We start from the raw sequence: 24,236 nt of genomic DNA on the forward strand, positions 1-24,236 counted from the left end.
CTATCACAGAACATCTGTTTGAACATCGCATTGCAAATTACCACCAATTTCATTCCGCTCTAGAGATTTCATTGCTGAACATGGATTTTTTGTGTGCTATCTTGACTGATTACTCTGATTACTTTTATTGGCATCTTGCAGACACCAACAAGGAACACAAGTGAGGAAACAAGATCCTTTCATTTTGATTCATGTGTTCCATTGTTAAACCCCATGCTAAAGTACAATGTAGGTCTGTGATGTAAACATACAGACATCAAGACAGGAACATTACAAGTCTTGACTTGTAAGGGAGTGTTAATTTTTTACATCTGGGGGAGGGGGATTTTGATTTTTTCCAGGATTATTTTTGGGTGACCCACCCTTCAAATTCTTGAGGAAAATACATGCGCCCCACCCCTGTCAATATGTATGTCATATTTATTGACATGGGTAGTCAAAAGTAAATAAAGATTTCAAATATTCTCAATACATCTTCTGAGTTTGTGTAAATCAATAACTTTTATTACAATATTGGAGGCCACCAGCCCAAAAGTGTACATGTCACATAATGAAGTTCAGGTATGGAGGGAGCAAAATCATCAATCACAAAATGAATAAATAAATAATACTGCCTTTAACAAAACACAGAGTAGTTCTCATGATACTCATTCAAATACAGAGTTTGACCTTTCGAAAGCATGACACATAGACTTGGCTTAATTTTGAATGACTGTCTCATTCTGGTCTAGTAACAGTAAAGAAAACTTTGCACTGTAGGCAGTGTGTAATAGTATTTGGATAAATATTGGACTCTGAGATCACTATACAGTGGGGAGATCACAATACACTGGGAAGACCAAGCAAAATTGAAATTTGTTTTGAATATAACTACACAGTAAGGCCAGGGAAAAAAATTGTTCATCCAAATCGCCACTTCTACTTTTGCAGATTTGGAATTTTATGTTTTTGAAATTTTGAAAATTTGTTTACTAGGTGGGCTTTTGAAGCTTGCCCCCTAGTGGATCTGCACAACTATTGCTTGTATCCACCATTTGTGTTTAATACATGTTTATTCTAGATCTGCTGCACTCCTGCACGCAATTCACTCTGTTATTGAAGAGTGTTGCAAAATCTTGACCAGGTTATCATTACCGGTGAAATTACTGGTAGATTTTGCTGGTTTGGAAAAAAAATTGCTAGCCGCTTCTGAAGCTTGGCGCAAAAAATCTGATGAACAAGAATTTTTTTCCCCTGGGCTAAAGATAGCTGCAGTCATAGCTCTCGTGGGTTGTACCGGAAAAAAACAAGCGCTACAGATCCTACCTATGCCAAAGTACATATTCTAAGCGAACGGAATTCCGTTTGCGCCTCTGCATGCTTTTCTCCCGCTCTGGTCTTATTTTCTTGGCTTTTTCACATTCAGACCAAATTTAGTACCTACCCTGACAAAACAGTCTTGCTGTTAGTACATCCAACTGGAGCACTGCAAAGTAAATCAAAGTTCTGTTGCTGTCTGTCGATGTCCATTAATCATCACAGGGCAAGCCAAGATGGCAATGTGTGAATGGATTAATGGACATCAACCAGTAAATTTTGATTTACTCTTCTCTGCGCCTGTTGGATCTACTTACAGTAAAGACACTTTTTAGGGTAGGTACTAAATATGGTCCGAACAGTAAGTAAGCCAAGAAAATGAGACCATAGCTGAGAGAAAAACATGCAGAGGCACAAATGGAATTCTGTTTGCTTAGAGTAGGTACTTACACATGGGACATGGGTAGGATCTGTGGCTCTCGTTTTCTCATGCAGCTAGCCTAACACCAATCCTTTTGCTCTACAGCCCTCTAAGTCCAGCATTCCAGATCTTGTTCAGCATAGACATATTGAAACCATGACACTTTTCTGAATGCAAGTATGTTAAGTTGTATGTAAATCCTAATAGTTTCACTCTAATTTTTCACTAATGATTTTCCACACCACTGAGGCAATATGTGAATCAAACACAAACTCTGTGAGTGTATCGTCCTTACAATGATGTAGGGAATATTGTCTACAATATCAGAAATGACAGCATCTGTCAACCTAGTCATTACTATTGATGAAATCAAAGCCTAAGACATTTAATCTCTATATGTGGTCAGTTCTTGTTTGATGATCCGTGTTGTTCGTCAGTAATACTACTAATCAGGTGCTCATGTTGTCTGGCATCCTTAGCAGCTGCACAAAGTTCCTCATTGTTAAGTCTCTCTGCGATCAAACCAGAACGTATAGGGCATTCCCCACAGTCACATTGCCCATAGCAAATGTCTGATTCCTGTACAAAGCCTTCAAAGGATCTAGAAGCTCCCCAATGAATGGACATGTAGACATCAGGGGCATCCACTCCCATACTGAATGCAACAGTAGCTATGATTACTCTCAACTTAGATTCAGTCTTGCTGAATGATTTTCAACCAATCATGTTTCACTGGTGTGGAGTGGTGGTACATGGTAAACAGTGCATTCTGAAATGTTGGTGACCCAATCCATGATTCTTCATTTAATTCAATGATAAAATACTTGTAAAAATAAGCACAAGAATTGATATTTCTGCAGTAAATTATGTGGTTCTTAGTTAGCGTCTTCATGCATCTCAGAGATTCAAAAAGCCAAGAGAATGTGTCAGCAATTGATGTTGGAGCCTGTATTGTTTGGTAGAATATATTGTGGCGGTCAAGATCACATCTCACCAGCTCACATTTTTCCATGCATAACATTTTCTTTATTTCAGATCTGGAGTTGCTGTTACAGTGAGTGCTACCATGTTAGCTCTTGGAAGAAGACTCTGTAGTTCGCCAATGTGAGCATAGTATTTTACCCCTGTACAAGTAAAAATAAAAATAGACATGTCAACATTTTTATGAGTGGGAGATCATAAAGCTGTGTGTGGTCATCTCTATCTCAGCAGGATTAGTAATATTTCATATCAATTTTCAAATTGAAGTGTTTTCTGTTTTCATTGTGCTGAATATGATGATTATCATTGCCACTTCACTCAATTCTCATGCAAAATTGGTGATTTTACCATTATACAATATTTCTTCAAAATACTGAAAAATCTGATGGCAGCTACATTCCTCACTCAGACATTCAATGTGATAAAAGTTTTGAAGTATAACTGAATAATTTATACTATGTATACACACACAAACGTAGACATATATTTTTATATACACGTTATTAATTATTGACACATACCACTGAACAACACAGTGTGCTTCATCGACAACTATGGAAAGGTGTCTCTGTACTTTGATTGGCATAGATGATTTCTTCAATTACCACTAAATAGCATTTCTGGACTGAGTAGCATGATGGCACTATCTCTGTCTGTGAATGAAAAATATGTAATACTGTATTTATGAAGACTGCAGTTGAATATGTCATATTGGGAAAATACACATGTTATTTATAGAATGAAATGACAAATCGTATGTAGTTTTGCATTTTGTATTTTGTCCTTCAATAGTTGATACTGCCATTGATAATAACTGTTTTGCACACCCTTACATGTAACACCACACCATCGCAGTACTTGACAATATAACTGTACATGTCTGAGAAAGTTTCGAGTCATATTATTATATGCCAGCTTACACCCATATGGGATGCATGAAAACACTTATTGAGAGATAATATTTCATAAAAGTAATGCAGTTCAGTTTCTATTAAATACATCAAGGTAGTAGGTTTTAAATAACATATGGTCCCACAAGTCTTGATAATAGATTAGTGGATAGATAGTTGCAGCATTCTCAAAATTAGGTGATATGATTTATTTGACATTACCATACATTTTACAAATAAAAAAATGGAATTACACATGATCATATAAACAAACCTGTAATAGAGCCTTGTTCTTGATCACTCAGCTGTACTGTACGTTGAGACGCTTCACCTGGTCAGCCATAAGGGACACCAGTGTTGAGATCTAAAACAACCTTGTGGTTCATCCGAGGATTGTTGTGATATTCATTTAGTATGTTCAGTAACAAAGCATAGATGATAGTTTTTCAATAGCCGGTCAGCAATACTGTCATGACTTCACTGCCATTCACTAGATGCTTTAAGCACTCCACTTGTTTATCCTGATGGAAATGTATTTATAAAAAAATACCAACAAGGTTTTAATAGGCTCTATGTTTAGTTATGAAAGCACAAGATTGATAAAAAAGTCATCAATGTAGACAGGATTCTTGAGGCTTCAAGTATTGTCACTTTGTTTTTTTGGCTCTCTTACTTACACCATAGACCCATTACCCTTTGCTCCAGTGTATATGCTTACACACACACACACACACACACACACACACACACATACACACACACACACACAAAACAACAACAACAACAACAACAACAACAATATAGCAGAAATAATTGAAGTATTTTTTTTGGTACATGGGGTTGTGCACATATCTACTTATGAAAAATGATCGTACAATTTTTGCAGCTAAAGCTTTATTTTTAAAATAACTGTGAACAGTCAGTGTCAAAAACAATGTGATTGGCACTGTTTTCTCCGCTCGATAATATGTATGGGTATGGGTGGTTTCAATGATCGTAGCGGAGGTTGTGGTCTCGTCTGGATTGACTTTGTACGCGACCTGGTAGCTGCAATGATTGTAGGGGGGCGGGGTTGTTCGTCTGGATTGACTTTGTACGCGACCTTGGGGTCGCGTACAAAGTCCAGACGAGCGACTCCTCCTGCAATCATTGCAGCTACGGTACAGGTAATCGAGATATGTAATCTAAGCAACTGATTCAGTTACTGAATTCCAATGCCTGTCTGAGTCTGTACATGGATGTAAAAAATAGACCTTACACCCATGGTCTGTACACCAGAGACCCTCGAGAAAAACTGGTACAACTATTCATTTGTGTGGCAACGAGAAGATGAAGTGTGGCATTGGCAAACGAGCTAGCATTTTGAGAAATTAAACTATGTGGTGATTAACTAGACCAAATAGAACGAGAAATTCCCACCTTTAACGTGTATGATATATCGTACAAGGTCAAAGACGCTTCAATTACAGCGTTCAATCGGTCTCCATCGATGGCTGTCCATGTTTTCAGTCGAGTTGCAGTGACCCAGGGTCATACTGACGGATAAGCCAATCAGCGTCTGTCCGTAATTCTGTCAGCGGCCATTTTGTGTTACAAACCGTGCCATAGCATTTCCCAGACTCTCTTCTCGCCGGTAGCGCAGAGGAGTCTGGGTAACCGAGACTTTATCGAAGACAGAACTTTTTCTATCTTGATTTTCTTGTATTTAGTAACTATAAAATACTGCATTCACTCCTTTTATTTCTGCTCTGAAAAGTTTTACATTCGATCGTAAAATCGGTAATTCGTTGAATGTTTGTTCAGTCGGCTACGCAGCTGTAACCCAGCTAGGGAATCCATTTAACATTTGTGAGTTGGTCAAAGACGAGAACATACATATATTAGTCACTTTCCGGTGTTTTTCGATCAACTACAGGAAGTTCAGGGTTTTGCTTCACGTTGCAGACTCCAACACACTACTTTGTCTCAGGTTGTTCAGAATAACGGAGTTATTTCAACGCGAGGACAGCATTGGACTTAACGTTCCGATTTTTCCCGATAGAACCCGAGATACATCCGAGTCCTTTGATCAGGTGGCCATCTTTGTTTTCATTTTGTAGCCGGACTTTGTAATTTGAAGATTAGCCGATCTATCTCCAAGATGGTCTTCCTGTAATAACTAGAACAAAGTAACGCATTTGTTTGTTTCAGGATAACGTGAATTTGTTCTTCACCGATACATAAAGGAGGAACAGTAAATAATTTTTAGCATGAATTGACGGAATTCTGTACAGAGAAACAATTTCATCCGTTTCTATTTTTGAGGTGTTGCCTGATGTTTGATACTGAACTTTCATAGACAACCACAGTATTACAATTGTGGACTTTGTCTTGGGGTTCAACTGACCAGCAGACGATATGGATTTTATGTTTGACTGGGAGGATGGTGATCAATTTTCTTTCGAAGACAGCGATCGGTTTGAAGAGGACTCTTTGTGTTCCTGGCTGAGCGAGACGGAGAGCGTCTGCAACAACTGGAGGGGGTGGAAAAAGGCCGGGAATGTGCCTTATACTCCTCCGGAAGGTTGGTATCTATTTTTCTTAATTTCTTGCCCTTCACTGAAAAATCCTTCGTTATTTTACGGGTTTTGAAATGTTCACACCCGGCGACCTTGCTGTAAAGATGGCCTTGTGACGTCAGCACCGGTGCAGACAAAAGCGACCTTGCAAACTGTATAGAATATTATTAGGACGCAGGGTCAAAGTCATTGAATTAACATAACAGCCTTCGAAATTATTTTATCCAATATAACGGGATAATATATGAACGAATTTCATCAACACCCATCAGTTTTCGCCGGCGTGAATGTAAAACATTTACCAGCTCATAGATATGTGTAGCTGCACAGCAACATGATGCCAGCTGATGGGGACAGTTACATGTTTCATCAAATTTCTATCGAAATTTTACCGGTTTTCTGTATCAAGCAAAGACATTTGAACAAGGAAAGTCAAGGAATCCCCACATTAAAAGCTGTATACAGCAAACAATCAAAATATAAAATTTATCAGAATATATAGCCATATGTGTGAAGGGTAATTTAAGTCTTCAAACGTATTCCATATGGACTCGCTAGCAAGTCATGGGAGTAAATTATGATAACCAGGTATCTGTTGCAGGGTTGCTGTCATCCTGTTACGGTAGTAAAATACTACCGGCTATATGCAGTGACTGTCATTAGAATTTAAATGTAATTGTCAGATTTGCAGCTGCCCCAGGAAACTGACTTCTTTTTTCTGAGAGAATAATTCATTTACGTAGTCAAAATTTAACATGTAATGTCAGCGTATTGTGCCATTTTTGTTGTACTTGTATTAATGATGTTGATATTTTCATAGAAATGAAATATGAAATTCTTCTGCGTGGAATTTTTGACCTTCACCCATTGAAGCCCTTGGGTAATTACACTCTGATTTGACCTGCTTGACCTTGAAAATCACAGACATTTCTCATGGAATGTAAATATCGCACCTCTGTGATATTCTTTAGCTGTGATAGCACAGCCCATTTTTATTGCTAGATAAACAGAATAGTGCTGATAAGGAGGTGGTGACATGGTTAGGGACAAAGCCATCTGTTTACAATGTAATCAATTGTCACAATGACTATCAATTAACAACTTATACCAAGGATACTTGTGAAAATTGATGAATATTAATTATTTGTTACTTTCAAGTTGCCACATCCCTTTAATTGATACATACTGTCACTTACATGAGTAATTCAAATATGTATTTATTTGTTCCTGGCTTAAAGTCGCAAAACTGTAATTAATTTAAAATCTTTTATCAAGTGATTACTTCAAATTTTTTCAACAGTCCACAAAGAAACAAGACATAGGCAAAACACACAAATGCAATGAATGTACATGTCGATACATGTAAATGGGCAAACACGATTCAGGAAAAATCAGTTTGGTACTGAGTACCCTCATTGAGTTTTACATGTGCACTACACATCATTGGTGTTCTCCAAACATCTCCGTATTTGTATTTTTGAAGAGAAAGTAGCTGTGAAAAGGTTTTAGTAGAGTCAAATGGTGATATCTGATCACTGTCTGTATTGACATAGTGTGCAGAATCTCAAGAAAACTTTTGAGGGGTGTTTTATTGTAAACATAACAGGACACAATAGGAAATAAACCACTCCTATTTTTCTGTTCCTTACATCAATTTCCTGCTTTGAGTTGCATAAAGTGAAGTATTTACGGTATGTAATGCGGTAAAATAAGTTTTTAGAATTGTTACATGTGCATGCCCTGCAATGCAGTGTTCAGGGTCAACAGATACTTGAGTTGTAACAAATAGGGAGATATGACAGATATGGCTGTGTGACCTTTGTCTTGCAAAGATAGGATTGCTTCTCTTGGTGTACTAAGTTAATTAGCAGACACATCAAGGACATAAGTGATCCATGTGGTGTGGATTTTCCTGTGTTTTATCCAAATTAACAGAGAGAATCCCATGTTTCAATTTGATGAGCCCTACCGCATATACCCACCCACTATCAAAGCTGTGGGGCTGATAAAACAATTTCAATCATGAACTGCAAGTTGGATAATTATCATGTGACAAACATAATCGTATTCCACAATATGATTGAAGGTACAACGAAACTTATAGAAACTCTGTTTTTAAAATTACTCAAATTTTTGTTCCTTAAGTTTGTTCCCATAAGCCCATCAGTCATTTTTTCATGGGATAGAATTGAATTCATTTTTATTCACACAATTAAACCCTTAGTGATATTTTCTGTTCTCAAGTACTGGTTTAGTTTTAAAGTAGCGCTGAAAAGGCATTGACTATAGTTTATTGAAGAATACCAAAATGGTTTATCACTAGGGACTATTTACCTGTGCATTAGCACATAATCAACTGGACTTTGTGTTGTTCAGAAGAAGATTAGCTGTTCTAACTCTACTCTATCTCGATTAATTTTCAAAATGAAATGAGTTGTTATAGTCCTGATCATCAAAGACTTCATCAAATTTTACGACCTTATAGTTAGGCGCATCATCAAATTAAAAAAGTCCAAATGGATCCACTCGTGAAAAGGTCAAAAACTTCATCACTGAAGGAAAGCCTACTACATATATCATAATTAATATTGAAATATTGAAAACGTTCATATTAATTTTTAATCATATTGTTTTAGAATTAAGTGTAATTACTCTCAAACATGTTTTGTTTAGTCTAATATTGTTTGTGTTTCATTTTCCTGCATTGACAGAATGTCAGGTTATGCCACTAGTGGAGCTGGCTGCAATTGTGGTAGCATGTCATGTGCCATTTGAATATGTTGAACGTGTGTATCCACCAGTGCCGGAACAACTACAGTTGCGGATTGCATTCTGGAGTTTTCCCGAGAATGAGGAGGATATCAGGTAAATATGATATAGAAATACATAAATAAACACGTAAATGAATAGTTTACATAAAAAAATGAAGTTCTTTTCGACTGCATGTACATGTACATATCTGTAGTGGTTTTCTAGTAGGGAGTTTAGAGTGATAGGCCACCGCTTATCATATGTTAATAATAAAGCAAAGAGCTTATATTATTAGACAGTTAAATATAGATCTGTCTTCTGATATACTATCTATAATATGGAAAATTTGAAGCTTAAAATTTTGAGTCTCATGCCCATATATTCACTCATCTATGACGTGACCATCCAACAGTGCAAGTGTACACAGTGTGTACAAATGTGCAGTTTTCAAAGCATGCATGCTTTGAAATGTGGTCTTTCATCAACCCTTGAGTCCTTATAATTGCTGTCGGTGTGTAATTATGTCGGTATGTAATTATGAAATAAATACAAATCTTTCTTTCCTTTTGCAATGTTTTGCACAAGCAGCTACAGACAAAATCTAACGTGTAGCTATTTTAAAGGTGAAATCAAAAAAATATCAGTACAGTATGTTTTTTAGAATGTTATTATCCAAACAAACGTGATAATTTACTGCTGTATAAGTAAGGGTAGTGTGACAAATTATATCGAACAAATTGTTCTGGAGACCATTAAGTAATATACACTTTAGGATGTAGATTGTATTCCTTAGATTGTTGATATCAGCATAAAATGGCCAATGTGGAATATAAATAGTGTCAAAAATTGTATGATATTTGTACCACTCAGTATGGATAACCATCTCAGCTCTGACTGATCAATTTTCATTGGGTGCCTGCCTTTTATCAATGACATTTGTGAATTTCCATTCTTAGTATGCTGTACTAATGTGTGAGATTAGTAAACAGGCAAAAGATTGAATGTATGCAATTTTTTTGGCATTGAAGAAGTCAAGAAACTGCTTCCAAGAATTCTATTCAACCATTCTGCACAAAAGATATTCTGTAAAATCAAATTTGTGGCTCTCAATCTGTATATGTTTCAGAAGTTGTCAGACTCGCACACAGGAATGGCCTTTGTGCAGAAAATGTGTGTGGTTATTCATGTTCTGAGGCCCATTCTCTAAAGGTTCATGAAGGCATACATGTGTATCCGACGTGTTCATGCAGTTTGCTATCGAACTCTAACCTTTTCACCACCATGGTTTGGCGTGAAACCATTGTTATCAATTGTGAGTGGGCAGTGGGGTGAACATATTACTATTGCTGAATTCTTTGTGTCAGTCGAGGAATTTCATTCAAAATTGTCATCCCTCTATTTGCTCTGATGTAAAATTTTCTTGAGTCTAAAGAGAAGTCTTGAATCAGTGACAGTGGCATATCAAAATGTCTCAGTAGGCATAATGCAAGTATAATATATTCTCCATCACAATTGACATTTTGAAACTTTCCGCTTCTCTACCCAATATCCATGCTGAGATTTGGGCAGTTTTCTTTACAAATAGAAAGTCAATCCATTCAAGAATTGGAAAAGTTTGAACTCTCCCATTTTCAGGATACTGGAATTCATGTGTTTTCAAAAAAGGAAACTGCATGTACTAGACACCTATGAAGTGTTTCCTTCTGATTATTCACATATTATTAACTTTGATAAAAATATATTATCTGGGAAATGCAGTGTGTGTTTGCACTATAGTTATCGTGTACACACTATGTGTTGGAATATTTCTGACAAATTTTTCAACATTCACAATTTTTTAATGCCTACTGGTTGTCAGTTTGTAAAAAAATCTGATAATTAACCCATTTCTCACAATGGTTTGGTCCAGTGCTGTTGTGTTCTATAGTAAACGTGAACCTCAACACATGGATTTAGGAATGAAAGGGTTGATTAAGGTTTATTTTGTAGCCGTTGCAAGCTTTGAATAAAACCCTCACAACTGCCCAAAGTTGAAAGGCTATTTGTTTTTTCTCTAAGAGAACATTTTGAGTAACATCATTTCCTTTGTAAGTCATTGACTGTTTACTCCTAGATGTGAATGGATTACAATCTTCAGAGATACTCCATCTATGTGTACACTGCATATACACATTTCATCAAGAGGTTACTGTAATCCAATGAGAATGAGAGTAGAACAGCTCTTCTGTTGATGCGATATACTTATCTAATAGACTAAGTACAATTATGTGTGACTTCAAAGCAATTATCGGCCACTTTCATACCTGTTGTTGAGTGAAAGATGTGATTATAGCGCTGAGCCATTATCAAATTTCTGCTACTAAAGGCCATTGGGTTTGACAGTGAATGTCTTTGAAAAATTAAAAAATGTAAATATATCCAACAGAATTGAAGGTGGTTTCCTTTCGTTGAAATTCAAACCCAGTGTAATAGTGTCCTGTTAAATCGGTCCAACTTACATCTAAGACTCACAAAATATTGCATTTTAAACTTATCCCTGTAGGTTCACACGTAGAAATTTTATGAATTGGAGCAGAGTTATTTACTGTTCTCTAAGAAAACCAGGGTAGCTTCTTTTTCCGATCATTCAATTTGTAAATAAATTTTGTAAACATTGGAAGGTTTTTGCTATCATTTGGTGGAAAAACCCATGGAGAATTCCACCATTTGAAATAACATTCAATGTTGGCATCAATTTTTGATCTAATCCTATCCATTATCATCAGAAATTGGAGGTAGTGTATACCATATGCCAACTTCTATGAAATATCATTGTCAGGGAGACTAAACCATTCTGTAGGAGGAGTGATGACTTCTGATTTGGACTCTACCATTAAACACAGTATTTTGTGTAAAAAGTATATTGCACAGCATATTTGTTATCATTGTCCTTTATAGTGTACCTTCATTTTCCATGACTTGCTCCCAACAGTATTAATTAATGTTTACATTATTGAGAATCCAATGAGACTAGAAATGCCAATGAACCATTTTATAGCAGAAATACAAAATGTAGTAGACGTTATAGTACTTGTTGTAAAACATCTGGTGAAAATATTGATCTACCGTTATGAAAATTATGTATAGTTGAAATTGCCAAAGGAAGCCTTAAAAAGCTAAATTTTATTAGATTTTATAAAATGGGTATGTGTTCTGAACTACATGGTTATTTTCCCAATCATTTCTATAAACCTTCAATTTTCAAACTGTCAGATCCAATTATATATGTAGCCCCTCTACAAGAAAATGTTGTGGCGACTGTCATAAAAAGTGTGATATTAGTACATGTAAATATTTCAATTTACAAGTCAATATTTATTTAATATTTTAGTGGTATTTGAATTTTTTATGCAGGTCAGTTCACTTATTTATCAATTTGGACTTGGCACATATATTAAAGGGATAAATTCTTGGCTGTTCACAATGAAACGTTATTAATTCCGTGGATTTACGTCTCCAGGGTCATTCTTTTCCGTTCAAATTATACACACAGTGGTTGTGACGAGGAACTTCCTTTCCGACCCTTGTACCTGCTTCCCAATTCTAGTGTTTTAGATATTTTTTCTACTTCACAGGGTCTTGGTAAATTATTACCCTGTATGCTATGCGTACATGTATGTTATTGTCTTATTGTGTATCCACGTCATTTCCGATGGTGTTAGTGGACAAGCACATCAGGATCTGTAGGGTTGAAAGGTTACTTCCTCAAACACTGCTAGCCAGCTGGGGTGTAGCCTTAAAACATGTAACACACCCCAGTTAGTCAGCAAAAATGTAATTCCTTGTCAAAGCCTCCATTTTATTTCTCATTATATTTAGATTTTTATTTATTTATTTATTTATTTATTCATTTATTTATTTCTAGATACTCTGAAAGAGATGTTAAAAACTCAATTAAAACATGTCACAAATTAAAGGATGCAATTGCAATATTTATTTTAAATGTAATTTTGAAGCTTCAGAAATGCACTGATGTGTTGGCTGTTATGGAGTACTTATGGTTGGTAGCTTTATATAGTATGTTCAATTAATATTTGTGTTCAAGTCGCATAATAATCTTCCATAACCCCTGTTATATGTGTAATTAATCCCAAGTTTTTAATGGAACATCTTGTACTAGTATCCCGTCACATGGAAATAGGAGTAAAAATGTTAAAAGCTAATTCACCTTGTACATGTATGTGTACAGCCCCTCTGAGGCGGAATAGCATATCTTGTTTATTATCTTTTTCAGTGCCATGGTTTGACCCAAACCATTTTGCCCCTCCCTTTCCCTTGTCATTATTGTGAACATGGAGCTGTCTACAGGAAATTTGATGTGAACACCTTCAGCTGAGAAATAAGGTCAAACGGTTTTTAACCCAATTGAAAAGATGGTCTACCACCTATCTCTTATACATAGTATTTGTCATGAGTTGTCTCAATATTATATATATTGGTTTAATGGGTTTTAATCAAGGAATGGGTAAAAAAAAATTCTTGCTTCACACACATGAGTCCACTTACTTGACATTGTGAATTTGCTGGCAATGAAGTAATTGTAAAAACTACAGTCCTTGAGTGTTGAAGATACAGTAGAGGTCAGACAATTGAGTGTAACTGTAGACAAAACGTGTGAAAGTTTCTTTGTCAACATGCTAGCCACCATACATTGGAACTCTTTTATACTGTTTACCACGTTCCATGTTTTATGAAGCCTAGCAAATAATCCTGCTAATTGTTACTGTTGTCAAAGATAAAACAACCATTCTTACCTGTTTCCAAAGTTATTAAGTAGATTATAATGCTTGTGAAAACATTGTGTGCATTTAGTGAGTAATTTAGGTTTGCCAAATGACAGGGATAAACCATTTATCAAAATGTAATGAATGAAATTTTACTGTTTTGAGTTGACTCGTGATGAACTGGTTTGAACTCATTCATTATTATTAAACGTGGGTGTACATTCTTGACATTTTATTAAAATCAGGTGTACTTTTCACCAGGTTACCACTATGTTCGTTTTCTAATCTATTTAAAGCAGCAATCTCTCTGCCCTCAGGGTGTACCGGCATGGTTTTAAAAGTGTCCAGAAGTGTATTGTAAATCTAAAATCTATCATTTTGATTCATTCGTACATCATGTACACAGTTGCATTGTCTGTAGGATATGGATGTGTAAAACATTCAGAATTGTTTTGAATTGTGCAATTGTGGTATGTATGTAGACAACACGCCTGTTCTAAATATTCACATTTAGTATGTCCAGGATGGTCACATTAGGACCCATTCCGTATTCAATGCAATGGCAATATATATTCTTGTGTGAATAATTAATGAACAAATGTTGAAAAGCAATCATTATGCTAACTAGCCAGTCCAAATTTGCAGGTTGTTGAGAATACTGCAAAATATAATATACCCCAGGGAATCTGCCTGCGTTTGATGCGCCAATACACCCTTTGTCCATCTCTTTGATTTAGAAGGCGTAGGCTTTGCAGTCCTTTTGTGTTCCTTGGAAATTCCTTGCAACTAGGACAATGTTATAGGACAATGTACTCTATGAATAACCTGGTGAGGGAATTAGTTCTCACTGCTGAAACAATCAACTTTTACTTGCATTGTAGTCTTAACACCATTTAAAGAAAAAAAACATCCCTACAGGTGAACTTTCTGTTTGCCAGAGTCATTTGTGTAACAGTCTGGTCAAGTTGGTTATAACCACTTGTAAAGCATAACTGATATCATAGAACACATTTGAATAATGTGCCCCAAATAATACGCATGACAGACTTGACCGTTTGGAGACTATTAAAAACAAACATGAATACAATGTGCACCAGAAACACATGGACAAAGTCTGCTAACATGGTAGCATGTTTCACAAGCAAACTCTGTCTCTGTTGAGGGTGGTTAGAATGTAAAGGTCACCAGGTTTCCCCGGAAGGTCATTTTACCAGGGTTCACCTTGGTATATCAATGCAGTGAAACTGTTTGGTTCCTTGATTCTAATGCTGATTTTTACTGTCTTTACATTGGAAGTCTGAAAGTCAACAGTTCTTTATTTTGTTTGTCTCAACCCATTTAGTCATTCAAACTCCATATAAAAATCGTGGAACCGAGAAGATCACGATGGCATTCACTGCTTTAACATACATGCATATTATCTAAATTGGATAAAGTCAGTAAAAATCTCCATGCATATGTATGTCTTAGCAAATCAAGTCAGTGAAAATGATTTCATGTATGTTTTTGCAGGATCAAATTGTACAGCATTCTGTTCAATATGACACATACTTTGCTGGTTGAAACAACTTTACATATAGAAATGGGTAAAATGGGGCAAGGCACTAGACATGTCTTTTTGAGTCTGAGACTGGGACTAGCTACAAGGCTAGGTTGAACCAACAACGGTGTTTTCCAGCAATATGTCTTCCCTACGTAGTATAATAATGCAATTTACACAAACATCATCTGCTGTGTTTCTCATGAACATTTATTAGTAATACAGAATATCTCCTAAAACTGAGAGGTAGCTTCATTCTTCTAAATGTTTACTGAAAATAACTGACCTTTTCACAAAATGTGTATTTCACTCAAACCTGACTTTGTGTCATAAACTTTATTTTTTACAATGCTTTAGTTCAATTTCATTTCAGAACCATCAATTCATTGTGTTCTTTTACAAGGGACCCAAACCTTACAGCATTTTCTGATTCAAGACAAGGGGAATGGCTTCCCCATAGGACATTGATCCCAATCTTTATTTTGTACATGTAGCTGAGATGTGCAATTAAGGCCTACAGCTATATGTGAGTCTCGAGGGATCACAGAGACTTGTTTGGTACTTTGCGATATTATCAGTGCAATATAACTAATGATACCGATCATCATCATTATCATCATCACCATTTTCATACTCAGGACCCCACAAACCTGACAGCAATACTCAGGCATGCTTTTTTGAATTTTTCCTTGCAGGTTGTACTCCTGTTTGGCTAATGGATCGGCCGACGAATTCCAGAAAGGAGAACACCTCCTGAAAGCTAGGGCAGTGAGGGATGTCTTACAAATTGGTGAGTTCTACAAATTTCTTGTCTTTTGTAATGATAGTATGGTGTGTGGATGTTTTCTGCCCCGTAATACAAGAAAATGTTAATTGATGGTGACGTACAACCAGTCACAATGAAAGCATAGGTAACACTAGAAAATGCTCTCACTTACATATAGACTAATTCTGTCTGGCTTATATGTGATACCTGCATCAGTTTAACCAATGTATAACCAGTGTTTAAAATGATAAAAAGAAAAATTATAACTTTGTCACATTAGCGGAAAAAGTGCTAGAACATTATTATTCTTTATCCTGGCAAGTTTATATGTCAGTATCAGGTCAAGTTGGTTAAAACCAGTATGGAATAACATGTCCTGTATGTTGCATTTAAAAAAAAACATTGAATATTTTAAAGTCCTAAATACCTAGATCCTGTAAATATGGTTTGTAGTGGCAAAACGTGCTACAAACTACCTGACCAAGTAGGTGAACATATGCATGGCTTTGACTCAATACTATTTCAAACTGACTTAGCAGATGGAGAAATGATAGTGTCTGGAAGGATCAAGGTAAATTCTCATATCGATCTGAAAGGCTAATCACGAATAGTTTTGGATCATTATTATGGCCATATCAGTGAAATAGAATGGATATTTTGCAAGAGTTTCGACAATGGCCCCACATTGTATGGCAGTCTGAATCAGTGAAGTGATAAGTTTTGTGTAGCCTAGGTTTCTCAGAATCATTTCTTAAGTATGTGCTCTTCTGTTGTTGTCTGTTGCTCACCAGGTTTTCATCTGAGTGCTACAGTGGTGCCTCCCCAACATCTGGCTCAGCCGAAAGGTGCTTTCAACGTCGCCGTGATGTTTGACCGCCGGCGTATAACATCCTGCAGCTGTACCTGCAGCAGTGCAGCCAAGTGGTGTGCCCACGTGGTTGCGCTGTGCCTGTTTCGAATCCACCAAGCCACAGCCGTCTGCTTACGAGCGCCAGTCTCTGAGTCCCTATCCCGGTTGCACCGCGATCAACTTCAGAAGTTTGCCCAGTATCTGATAAGTGAATTACCCCAGCAGGTGAGCTGGATGTAGTGTTTGTATATAGTATTGTATATATGACTGTTTGTGAGTCTGTTTGTCTATCTATCTGTCAACACCTGAAAATCATCTATACTTTGTGTATTGGGAGCTTTTGCATAAGGAATGGGTCCTACTATGTCAGTTTATCCTCAAAATAAATTGCAAAGTGTTCGTATGTAACACAATCTGAGGTGACCAAAGTGTTGTTCACAATTTTTGAACATTTATTACACCATTGACTATGTTTATTGCAGTGGCATTGTGACACTTGTAAACAAAAAAATTGCACTGCGATGCAAAGTTGAGACTTGTCAAAGATATATCAAAGTTAGAGAAAATGTGAACAGAGAATGGCTAAACAGTTACAAACATAAATATTAATACAGGAATCTTGAAAACAGTGTTTTTGATGATTGATCTTACAAATTGTCTTGATGGATGTCCGTTGTCCAAGATGTTTCTCCAGTATTTGTCAAACCAAAATTTTCATCCAATGGTGGAAATCATGACAAAATTTTGCTCCCATAGATTCTACCGACTGCTCAGCGCCTGTTGGATGAGTTGCTCTCATCACAAGAAAGTGCTATTAACACCGTGTGCGGGGCTCCAGACCCTACAGCTGGTCCCTCAGCTACTGAACAAACAAGATGGTGTCTAGATGATAGCACTCTGCATGAAAATATCAAGAAAACACTCATAAGATTCAGTGGACCAGCACCTATAGTCTTCAGGTAAGGAAATATTATCTATCAAACATTGTCCTTTCCGAATATTGAGTTGTTAAGGTAGAACGTGCCTCGGGGACAGATATGGATTCGGTCTTTCAAATTTTATTAATTCTATTCTGATCTACCACTTGTGGGGGCTCATTTTAAAGCTCTTGGTGTAAGAAAAGTTTTCACCGTAATCTTCACCGAAAATTATTTTTTCCCCATAGAGTTAACACAGGGATGACAGCCATTTGAATATTAGGAAATCTTAGGCAATATGTCTCTCTAGTACCAAAGTTTGCATGGTGACCTCTGATTTTAATTCTTGATTTAGGAAGAGAATGGTAGAAACTTTCATTGAAGAAAAAGTTTATGTCTTTTCATTTTCAAGGTCCCTTAAACTAGTCTGTAAAAATTAAACTTTAAAATTTTAGAGAATATCGTGTACACAGGACAAGCTACAATGAAATTGCAATATCTCATCAATATTACAGCCAAACGATCATGTTTAGTGCACGGCACAAAATATTTCACAGCTTCCTCTTGACTGGATCAGTATTGTAGGTGTGAAAATGATGGGAAAATGCTTATAATAATGCCCGTATGGGAATGGACTTGACCTCTCTAAATTCAATGAAGTGATACTCATCATGAGGCCAAGGACGATAGATTTTAGAAACTGGGCCTTTTGTACAAACAAGGGTGGTAACATGTAAACACATGCATTCACACATGCATGTTCTGACACTCCACCATTGCTTGGTTAAAAAAATTTAAAAAGCGTCGTAAATATCATGGTACAAATCACAGAAATTAGTTTACAATATTTTCTAATAATATAATTATGTTCATGTAATTAACGATTCCCTTGTATCATTTCTGTCATTTTGATTACAGTGATGTGAATTCTCTGTACTTGTCTTCCACTGCGCCGCCATCGGCTGCAGAGTGGGCAAGTCTTCTCCGACCGCTACGAGGACGCGAGCCAGAGGGCGTATGGAACTTGCTGTCCATAGTGAGGGAAATGTACAAGCGAAGAGACAGTAACGGGATTTCTCTACTTAAAATTCTAACTGAAGAATGTATATCATGTGAACAGGTATGTTTAGGATGTATCAAGTGCTCCGATGCAAAAAATTTTGATGAATGAAAGTACACTCTCCTCATACTAGATGACATAGTGCTGCTGCTTACTGTGTCAAAGGTCATGTCATTGACCTCTAAGCTGCCAGTTCATATGTTACCATCAGGTCAAGTTGGTTAAAACCAGTGAGGAATAACATATTATGTATGTAGCATTGTAACAAAGACTTTAATATTTTAGGGCCCCTATGGGCATAGGTAGTATGGTGGGCGATGTATACTGACTTAAGTATAGGATAAAGCCCGAGTACGAGGGCTCTTCTGGTATATAAAGTCCAACCCAACGATAAAATGTCGAGGCCGCAGGCCGAGACATTTTATCATAGGGTTGGACTTTATATACCAGAAGAGCCCGAGTACGAGGGTTTTATCCGACTTAAAAACTATCGCCCCTAACTGATATATTTTCGTTTTCAATGTATTTACGTCAACCGTCCCCTTTGTCAATGTAACATGTTTAGGATATGAATTAAAACTTTTATTTGTGAAATAGCCTTCCAATGTAATGGAACATCCTATAAATGCCCTAGGGCACATTATATAAATGCCCTAGGGCACAGCAGATTTTGTGTTGCAGCTGGTTTCCGCTGTATTACCAAATTTGAATATTAAAACGTACCAGATGTCTACAGAATATGACATGTTCACTTTTGATTAGACAGTACTTTACTACGGCGCTGTCATTCGTTTCTGGAATTTGGTGACCAGGGCTTTACGTGTAAATAAAACACCCTGAATTGAGCACTTTGATTGGTCAATCAACAGTGGATAGTTTTTAACATGCTGTAACATGCCATTCCAAGTAGGTGAAATAGGTATTGGCATATTACTGCTTTTTTAATGACTTGACAGATGGTGAAGTGATAAGCCTGGCAGGATAACTATTAATATCAGAATATAACCTTGACCTCTGCAAGTCCTCTGTTTTTTGATTGAAGACAACATTAGGTTCTCCACAACAAAAATCTTCAAAGATTCAAGGTTGTCTATGCACTGATACTACCAGTTTTAGATTCTCAGTTTCAAATAGTGTAACATTAGCAAGTTTTATTCCATCACACTCAAAAAATGTAGTGTAAGAGCTTGAGAATTCAGTAGATGTTTGATGAGTACCAAATTGTTGTTGGGTTTACAGTAATAATTCCAAAATGTGACAGCTTTTATATCTTTATTGTTGGCAGCCATCTTTTTCAGTGTATTTTTGTGAGTTGTTTTAGTGTTATCAGTGTTCTCCCCAGGAATTTTTGATAGCGTAGTGGCCAATTTGCATAATGATTCCATTAATTAATATGAAAATGAATTTCTATCAAAATTAAAGAGTAACGGCCACTATGCTTTAATTGTTTTGGGGAGAACACTGGTTATGTATGAAAAAAGAGTTCAACTTCTGCCTATTTTCTCAGATAATTATTTGGTGGTTTAACACTCGGACCTCAGCATCCCACAACGGCCATGGGGGACACAGTAGTCGTAGCAACAACAGTACATCAGCAGCATCTCAGCACGCCTGTGCAAGTCTTGGTGATGAGATCGTGACCCTGTGGCGACTGGCGGCCCTGAATCCATTGCTAGGCCCTCAGGAGTGTCAAGAGTTGTGGGATCAGCTGCGCAACTGGCACACTTCAGTGATCGAGAGAGTACGAAAAGCACGAGGGAGTGGAATACGTAGGGCGGATATAGAATTGTTTTCAGGGTTCAAACCCTCTATTGAGGCGTGTCTTTTGGATTGGTCGGAATACCCAGTGGAAGGTATACAGTGTGTAACAAGGCATCCGTCTCTACGAGGCAAAGTGGTGGAAGTTGCCCCCTGTGTGCAGAATGTGGGGACTGAGCCACAGCCTGGACTTGACCCTAGCAATGTCAAAATCACATCGGAAGCTAGTGACAATCACAAAGTAAGCTCACAGAACGTGGTGGCCGAAAAATCTCAAGAGACGGTATCTTTCCCAACTCAGGAAGGTCATAGCAAACCTGAAATAAAAATTCGGAGTGCCTGTGTGAGCTCCAACGACAAAGGAGAAGACGCGGATTCCGAAAGCTCCGATACTAAACCAACACAGGGTGTCAACACAGACGTTAAAAATGAGGGCACGGCAGGGGAAGCTTTGGACTCCACCAAGAAAGGTGGCAAAAAGAAAACCAAAACAAAACATTGCGAGCAAAGTTCTGAACTCGATGCTGGCAGCAGTGCCGCTAAAACTGAGAGTAGTGATATAGAATCAGATCCAGCAATTGATAAAGTTCCCCATGAATCGGCACCATCTAGTGATGAATACCAAGTGTACTTTTACGACACAAAAGCTAAGGTAGCACCTACCAATGACAGGAGCAAAAAGAGAGACGACCCACCAAATTTCTTTGCAGGGATAAAAAAACCAGACAACCGTTCTGATGTGAGTACTACACTGATATAATAGTCTATCCACTCTTATTTAATACCAGCCTTCACCACAATTGATCATCTGGAATAAATGTCATTTTCTCATATTTTCTGATCACACAAACCATGGTTTTGGCATGTTTTCATTTACAGTGATAAGATAAGTGATAGAATTCAGCAATTTGAATGATCTTCGTCATTCAAAATTAAATATTTACGTCCTTTGTAAAAAATGACAGTGGTTTCAGTCATAACAAGAAGATAAAGCTATATGAATGATCAGTTTATCAGGCAAAGCTTCTGATGAAATAGCCTTGCATTGAGTCAACAAAAACCATCTTCCGATACTATTTTCTACTCAAAATATATTGGTTTTCGTTGCATGAAGATATTATAAATATGTGTCTTGAAGTATCATGCTAACTACAATTATGATTAACATTCGTATGATAAGGATACCATGCCTCCAACAAAGTACATATTTTTCCTATTTTTGAGACATGTCATGGAAGTAGCTATGCCAAGGTTTCAGTTAATTACAGCATGACAATTTCTTCATGCGATTTTACTATTCGGCTGTAGGCTTGGATTTTATTATACAAAATTTTACATCCTATAAATCCCACAATTTATGTGATACTGTTACAGATGAGAAAGTCGATAATGCAATTTTGCTCATTGACAATGTATATTTTCAAATTCACAGATATTGTTCGCTCAAGCAGAAGCACTGTACGCTCATGGATACACTCGGCAGGCTTGTAAGTTGGCCCTGCAGCTGGCTGAACAGCTGCTCTCAAACTGTCCGAAAGTGACCGCTGATCCAGCGACACTGGCCAGTTTATCAAACAAAGCTCGCAAGAAGCAAATCAACACGCTCAGTATGCTGGCCAGCAACACGCTGGCTAAAGCGGTGTTTTTATGCAGCGTACTGTCTGAGGAAGCTGAGTCCTACCACGTTGCATTCAAAGTTGCCATGTTGGGTTTGGAGATGCCCAGGTTACCAGCATCAACAAAAGCGTTGGAGGTATGAAACATTTAGCGACTCTTTTTGCATATTGGAATTCAATTTCATGAAGAATTCAGTTCCGCTTACTTGATGACCAGGTTTCAGATGTATCAATTTCGCAAATAATTTTTTGCATGATGAGATGGCATTCTCTGAATGTAAACTGTCCGACTGCTAAAAGTTATCTTTGATTTAGAGCATGTTTGAGTATTTCACTCTGTCAAAAATAAAGTGGAAAAGAAATCTCACACTTTGCATTTAGATTGAGTTTCCAAAATTCGGTAAAAGATCAGTACATACACATGTAGCTCTGCTCCCTGTGAATGCCCACTGTTACAAGGGTAGGGTGACCAGAATAATTGTAAATTCCATATACAAAACCGCACCCTATTATCCATAACCTGTTGGTGGGAAGATCACCATAAGCCTCTGCTACAATATAAAGTAGAATGTGTCTCATAGACAGATATTTGTGTTCTCAAATTTTTACAATTCTTTTCTAATCTACCACTTGTTGGGACTCATTTTAAAGCTCTTGGAGCAAGAAACATTATCACCACCTTACTTTTCCAAAATGGAAAATTTATCCCATAGAGTTAACACATGAATAACAGCCATGTTGAATTTCAAATATCGGTAAATGTTAGGTAATTTGTTTCTCTAATACCAAACTTTGCACGGTGACCTCTGATTTTTATCCCTGATTTGGTGAGAGGATGGTTGAAAGTATTTAGGAAAGTGTGGGCAAAAGTTGAAGTCTTTCACTTTCGAGGCGCATACTACCAAAAGGATGTTTAACCCCTGGACATTAACCTCATGAACTTATCCCACCCACCAGTTTTGGCTGGTGTTGTTGTGTCTGGTGGATAAATGTCCAGTTGCGAAATATCCTAGAGGGGACACCATTGCCATGCCTTTGCTTTAAACTGAAACCAGTAGTCCAGCTACTGCCATAATATGCATTCTGTAAATTGCAGTGGCAGTTCATTTTATGACTAATCAATTTTACCATGCGCTGTGGTCCTGAGCACTGAAACACTGATAATTGAAAAAATCGTGAATCCCTCTCATGGATCCAAATTTGTCATGTTTCTTTGAATTCTGAAACCAACCACCTACTCAACTCCTGTTGTAATATCATGTCTGGAACACAAGCAGGTTTATATTCTGAAAAATACAAGAAATTGGAACACACTGTCAATTTTTTCTGACAAATACTTTCTTGCCTTTGTTACACACAGGTCAAACTGGCACATCAAGAATCTGAGCTAGTTTCACTGCTGAAGAAGATCCCCTTATCTCCAGCAGAGCTGGCAGTGGTCAGAGAAAGAGCTGAACAACTGAGAGATGGCCGACTCAAGACTCGGGGAGATGCTCTCCTTCCTATCATGTTGACAACGTTCATATTTGATGCTCTTACCCTACCATGTAAGTTAGTGGTAGAATAACCAGGCTTAGCCCTCTTCATGGCAGTTATCTGCCTGTCCTAGGGGTGCCTTTCATCATGAAGAAACAGAAATAGATCCCCTAGTAGGATATTTATTCATAACACAGTTTGGCGTGGCACAAGCATACGTAAAATAAACTGTTTTCCCCAATGTCTTCACAAGCTTATTTCCATCATCACTGCACTGGTTTCAGGAAAGAAGGGAAGGACCTATTTTCAGGAAAATGGGGAAGGTGGCATTAATTAACCCTTTTCCTGCCAAGTTCATATTTCACCATCAGGTCAAGTTGGTTAAAACAAGTGAAGCAAAACGTGTCCCATATAGATTTTAATAAAGACTTAAAGGTTTGAAGGTCCCTGCAGACAGAGATAATGTAAACATGATTTTTATAGACTAAAGCTGCTATAACACACCAAGCCAAGTGGATGGAAATACGTATGGTTTTGGCTCAATACCGCTTTTTGCTGACTTGGCAGATAGGGAAGTGATACTATCTGGCAGG

General features: G+C 37.2%; 1 protein-coding gene and 1 long non-coding RNA gene across 2 annotated transcripts in view; one reads left to right on the top strand and one right to left on the bottom strand.

Annotated features, from left to right (window-relative positions):
• Nucleotides 1-485: 485 nt before the first annotated feature.
• Nucleotides 486-5,167, bottom strand: LOC139122872 (uncharacterized). Its single transcript, XR_011549546.1, has 4 exons — nucleotides 5,008-5,167; nucleotides 3,863-4,109; nucleotides 3,220-3,351; nucleotides 486-2,841 (listed from the first exon to the last, which is right to left on the bottom strand). It is a non-coding gene; the product is annotated as an uncharacterized lncRNA (long non-coding RNA).
• A 262-nt stretch (nucleotides 5,168-5,429) lies between these two features.
• Nucleotides 5,430-24,236, top strand: part of LOC139122871 (zinc finger SWIM domain-containing protein 8-like) — a 34,859-nt gene continuing 16,052 nt past the window's right edge. Inside the window, exons 1-9 of the mRNA XM_070688693.1 lie at nucleotides 5,430-6,151; nucleotides 8,858-9,011; nucleotides 15,896-15,990; nucleotides 16,758-17,041; nucleotides 17,573-17,775; nucleotides 18,652-18,853; nucleotides 20,301-21,290; nucleotides 21,984-22,304; nucleotides 23,528-23,714. Coding sequence (XP_070544794.1) covers nucleotides 5,986-6,151; nucleotides 8,858-9,011; nucleotides 15,896-15,990; nucleotides 16,758-17,041; nucleotides 17,573-17,775; nucleotides 18,652-18,853; nucleotides 20,301-21,290; nucleotides 21,984-22,304; nucleotides 23,528-23,714 — 2,602 coding nt within the window. The 5' untranslated portion in view covers nucleotides 5,430-5,985. The remainder of the gene's footprint in view (nucleotides 6,152-8,857; nucleotides 9,012-15,895; nucleotides 15,991-16,757; nucleotides 17,042-17,572; nucleotides 17,776-18,651; nucleotides 18,854-20,300; nucleotides 21,291-21,983; nucleotides 22,305-23,527; nucleotides 23,715-24,236) is intronic.

Source organism: Ptychodera flava, chromosome 22 (genome assembly GCF_041260155.1).
Source record: "Ptychodera flava strain L36383 chromosome 22, AS_Pfla_20210202, whole genome shotgun sequence".
In the NCBI taxonomy this organism is placed as follows: Eukaryota; Metazoa; Hemichordata; class Enteropneusta; family Ptychoderidae; genus Ptychodera; species Ptychodera flava.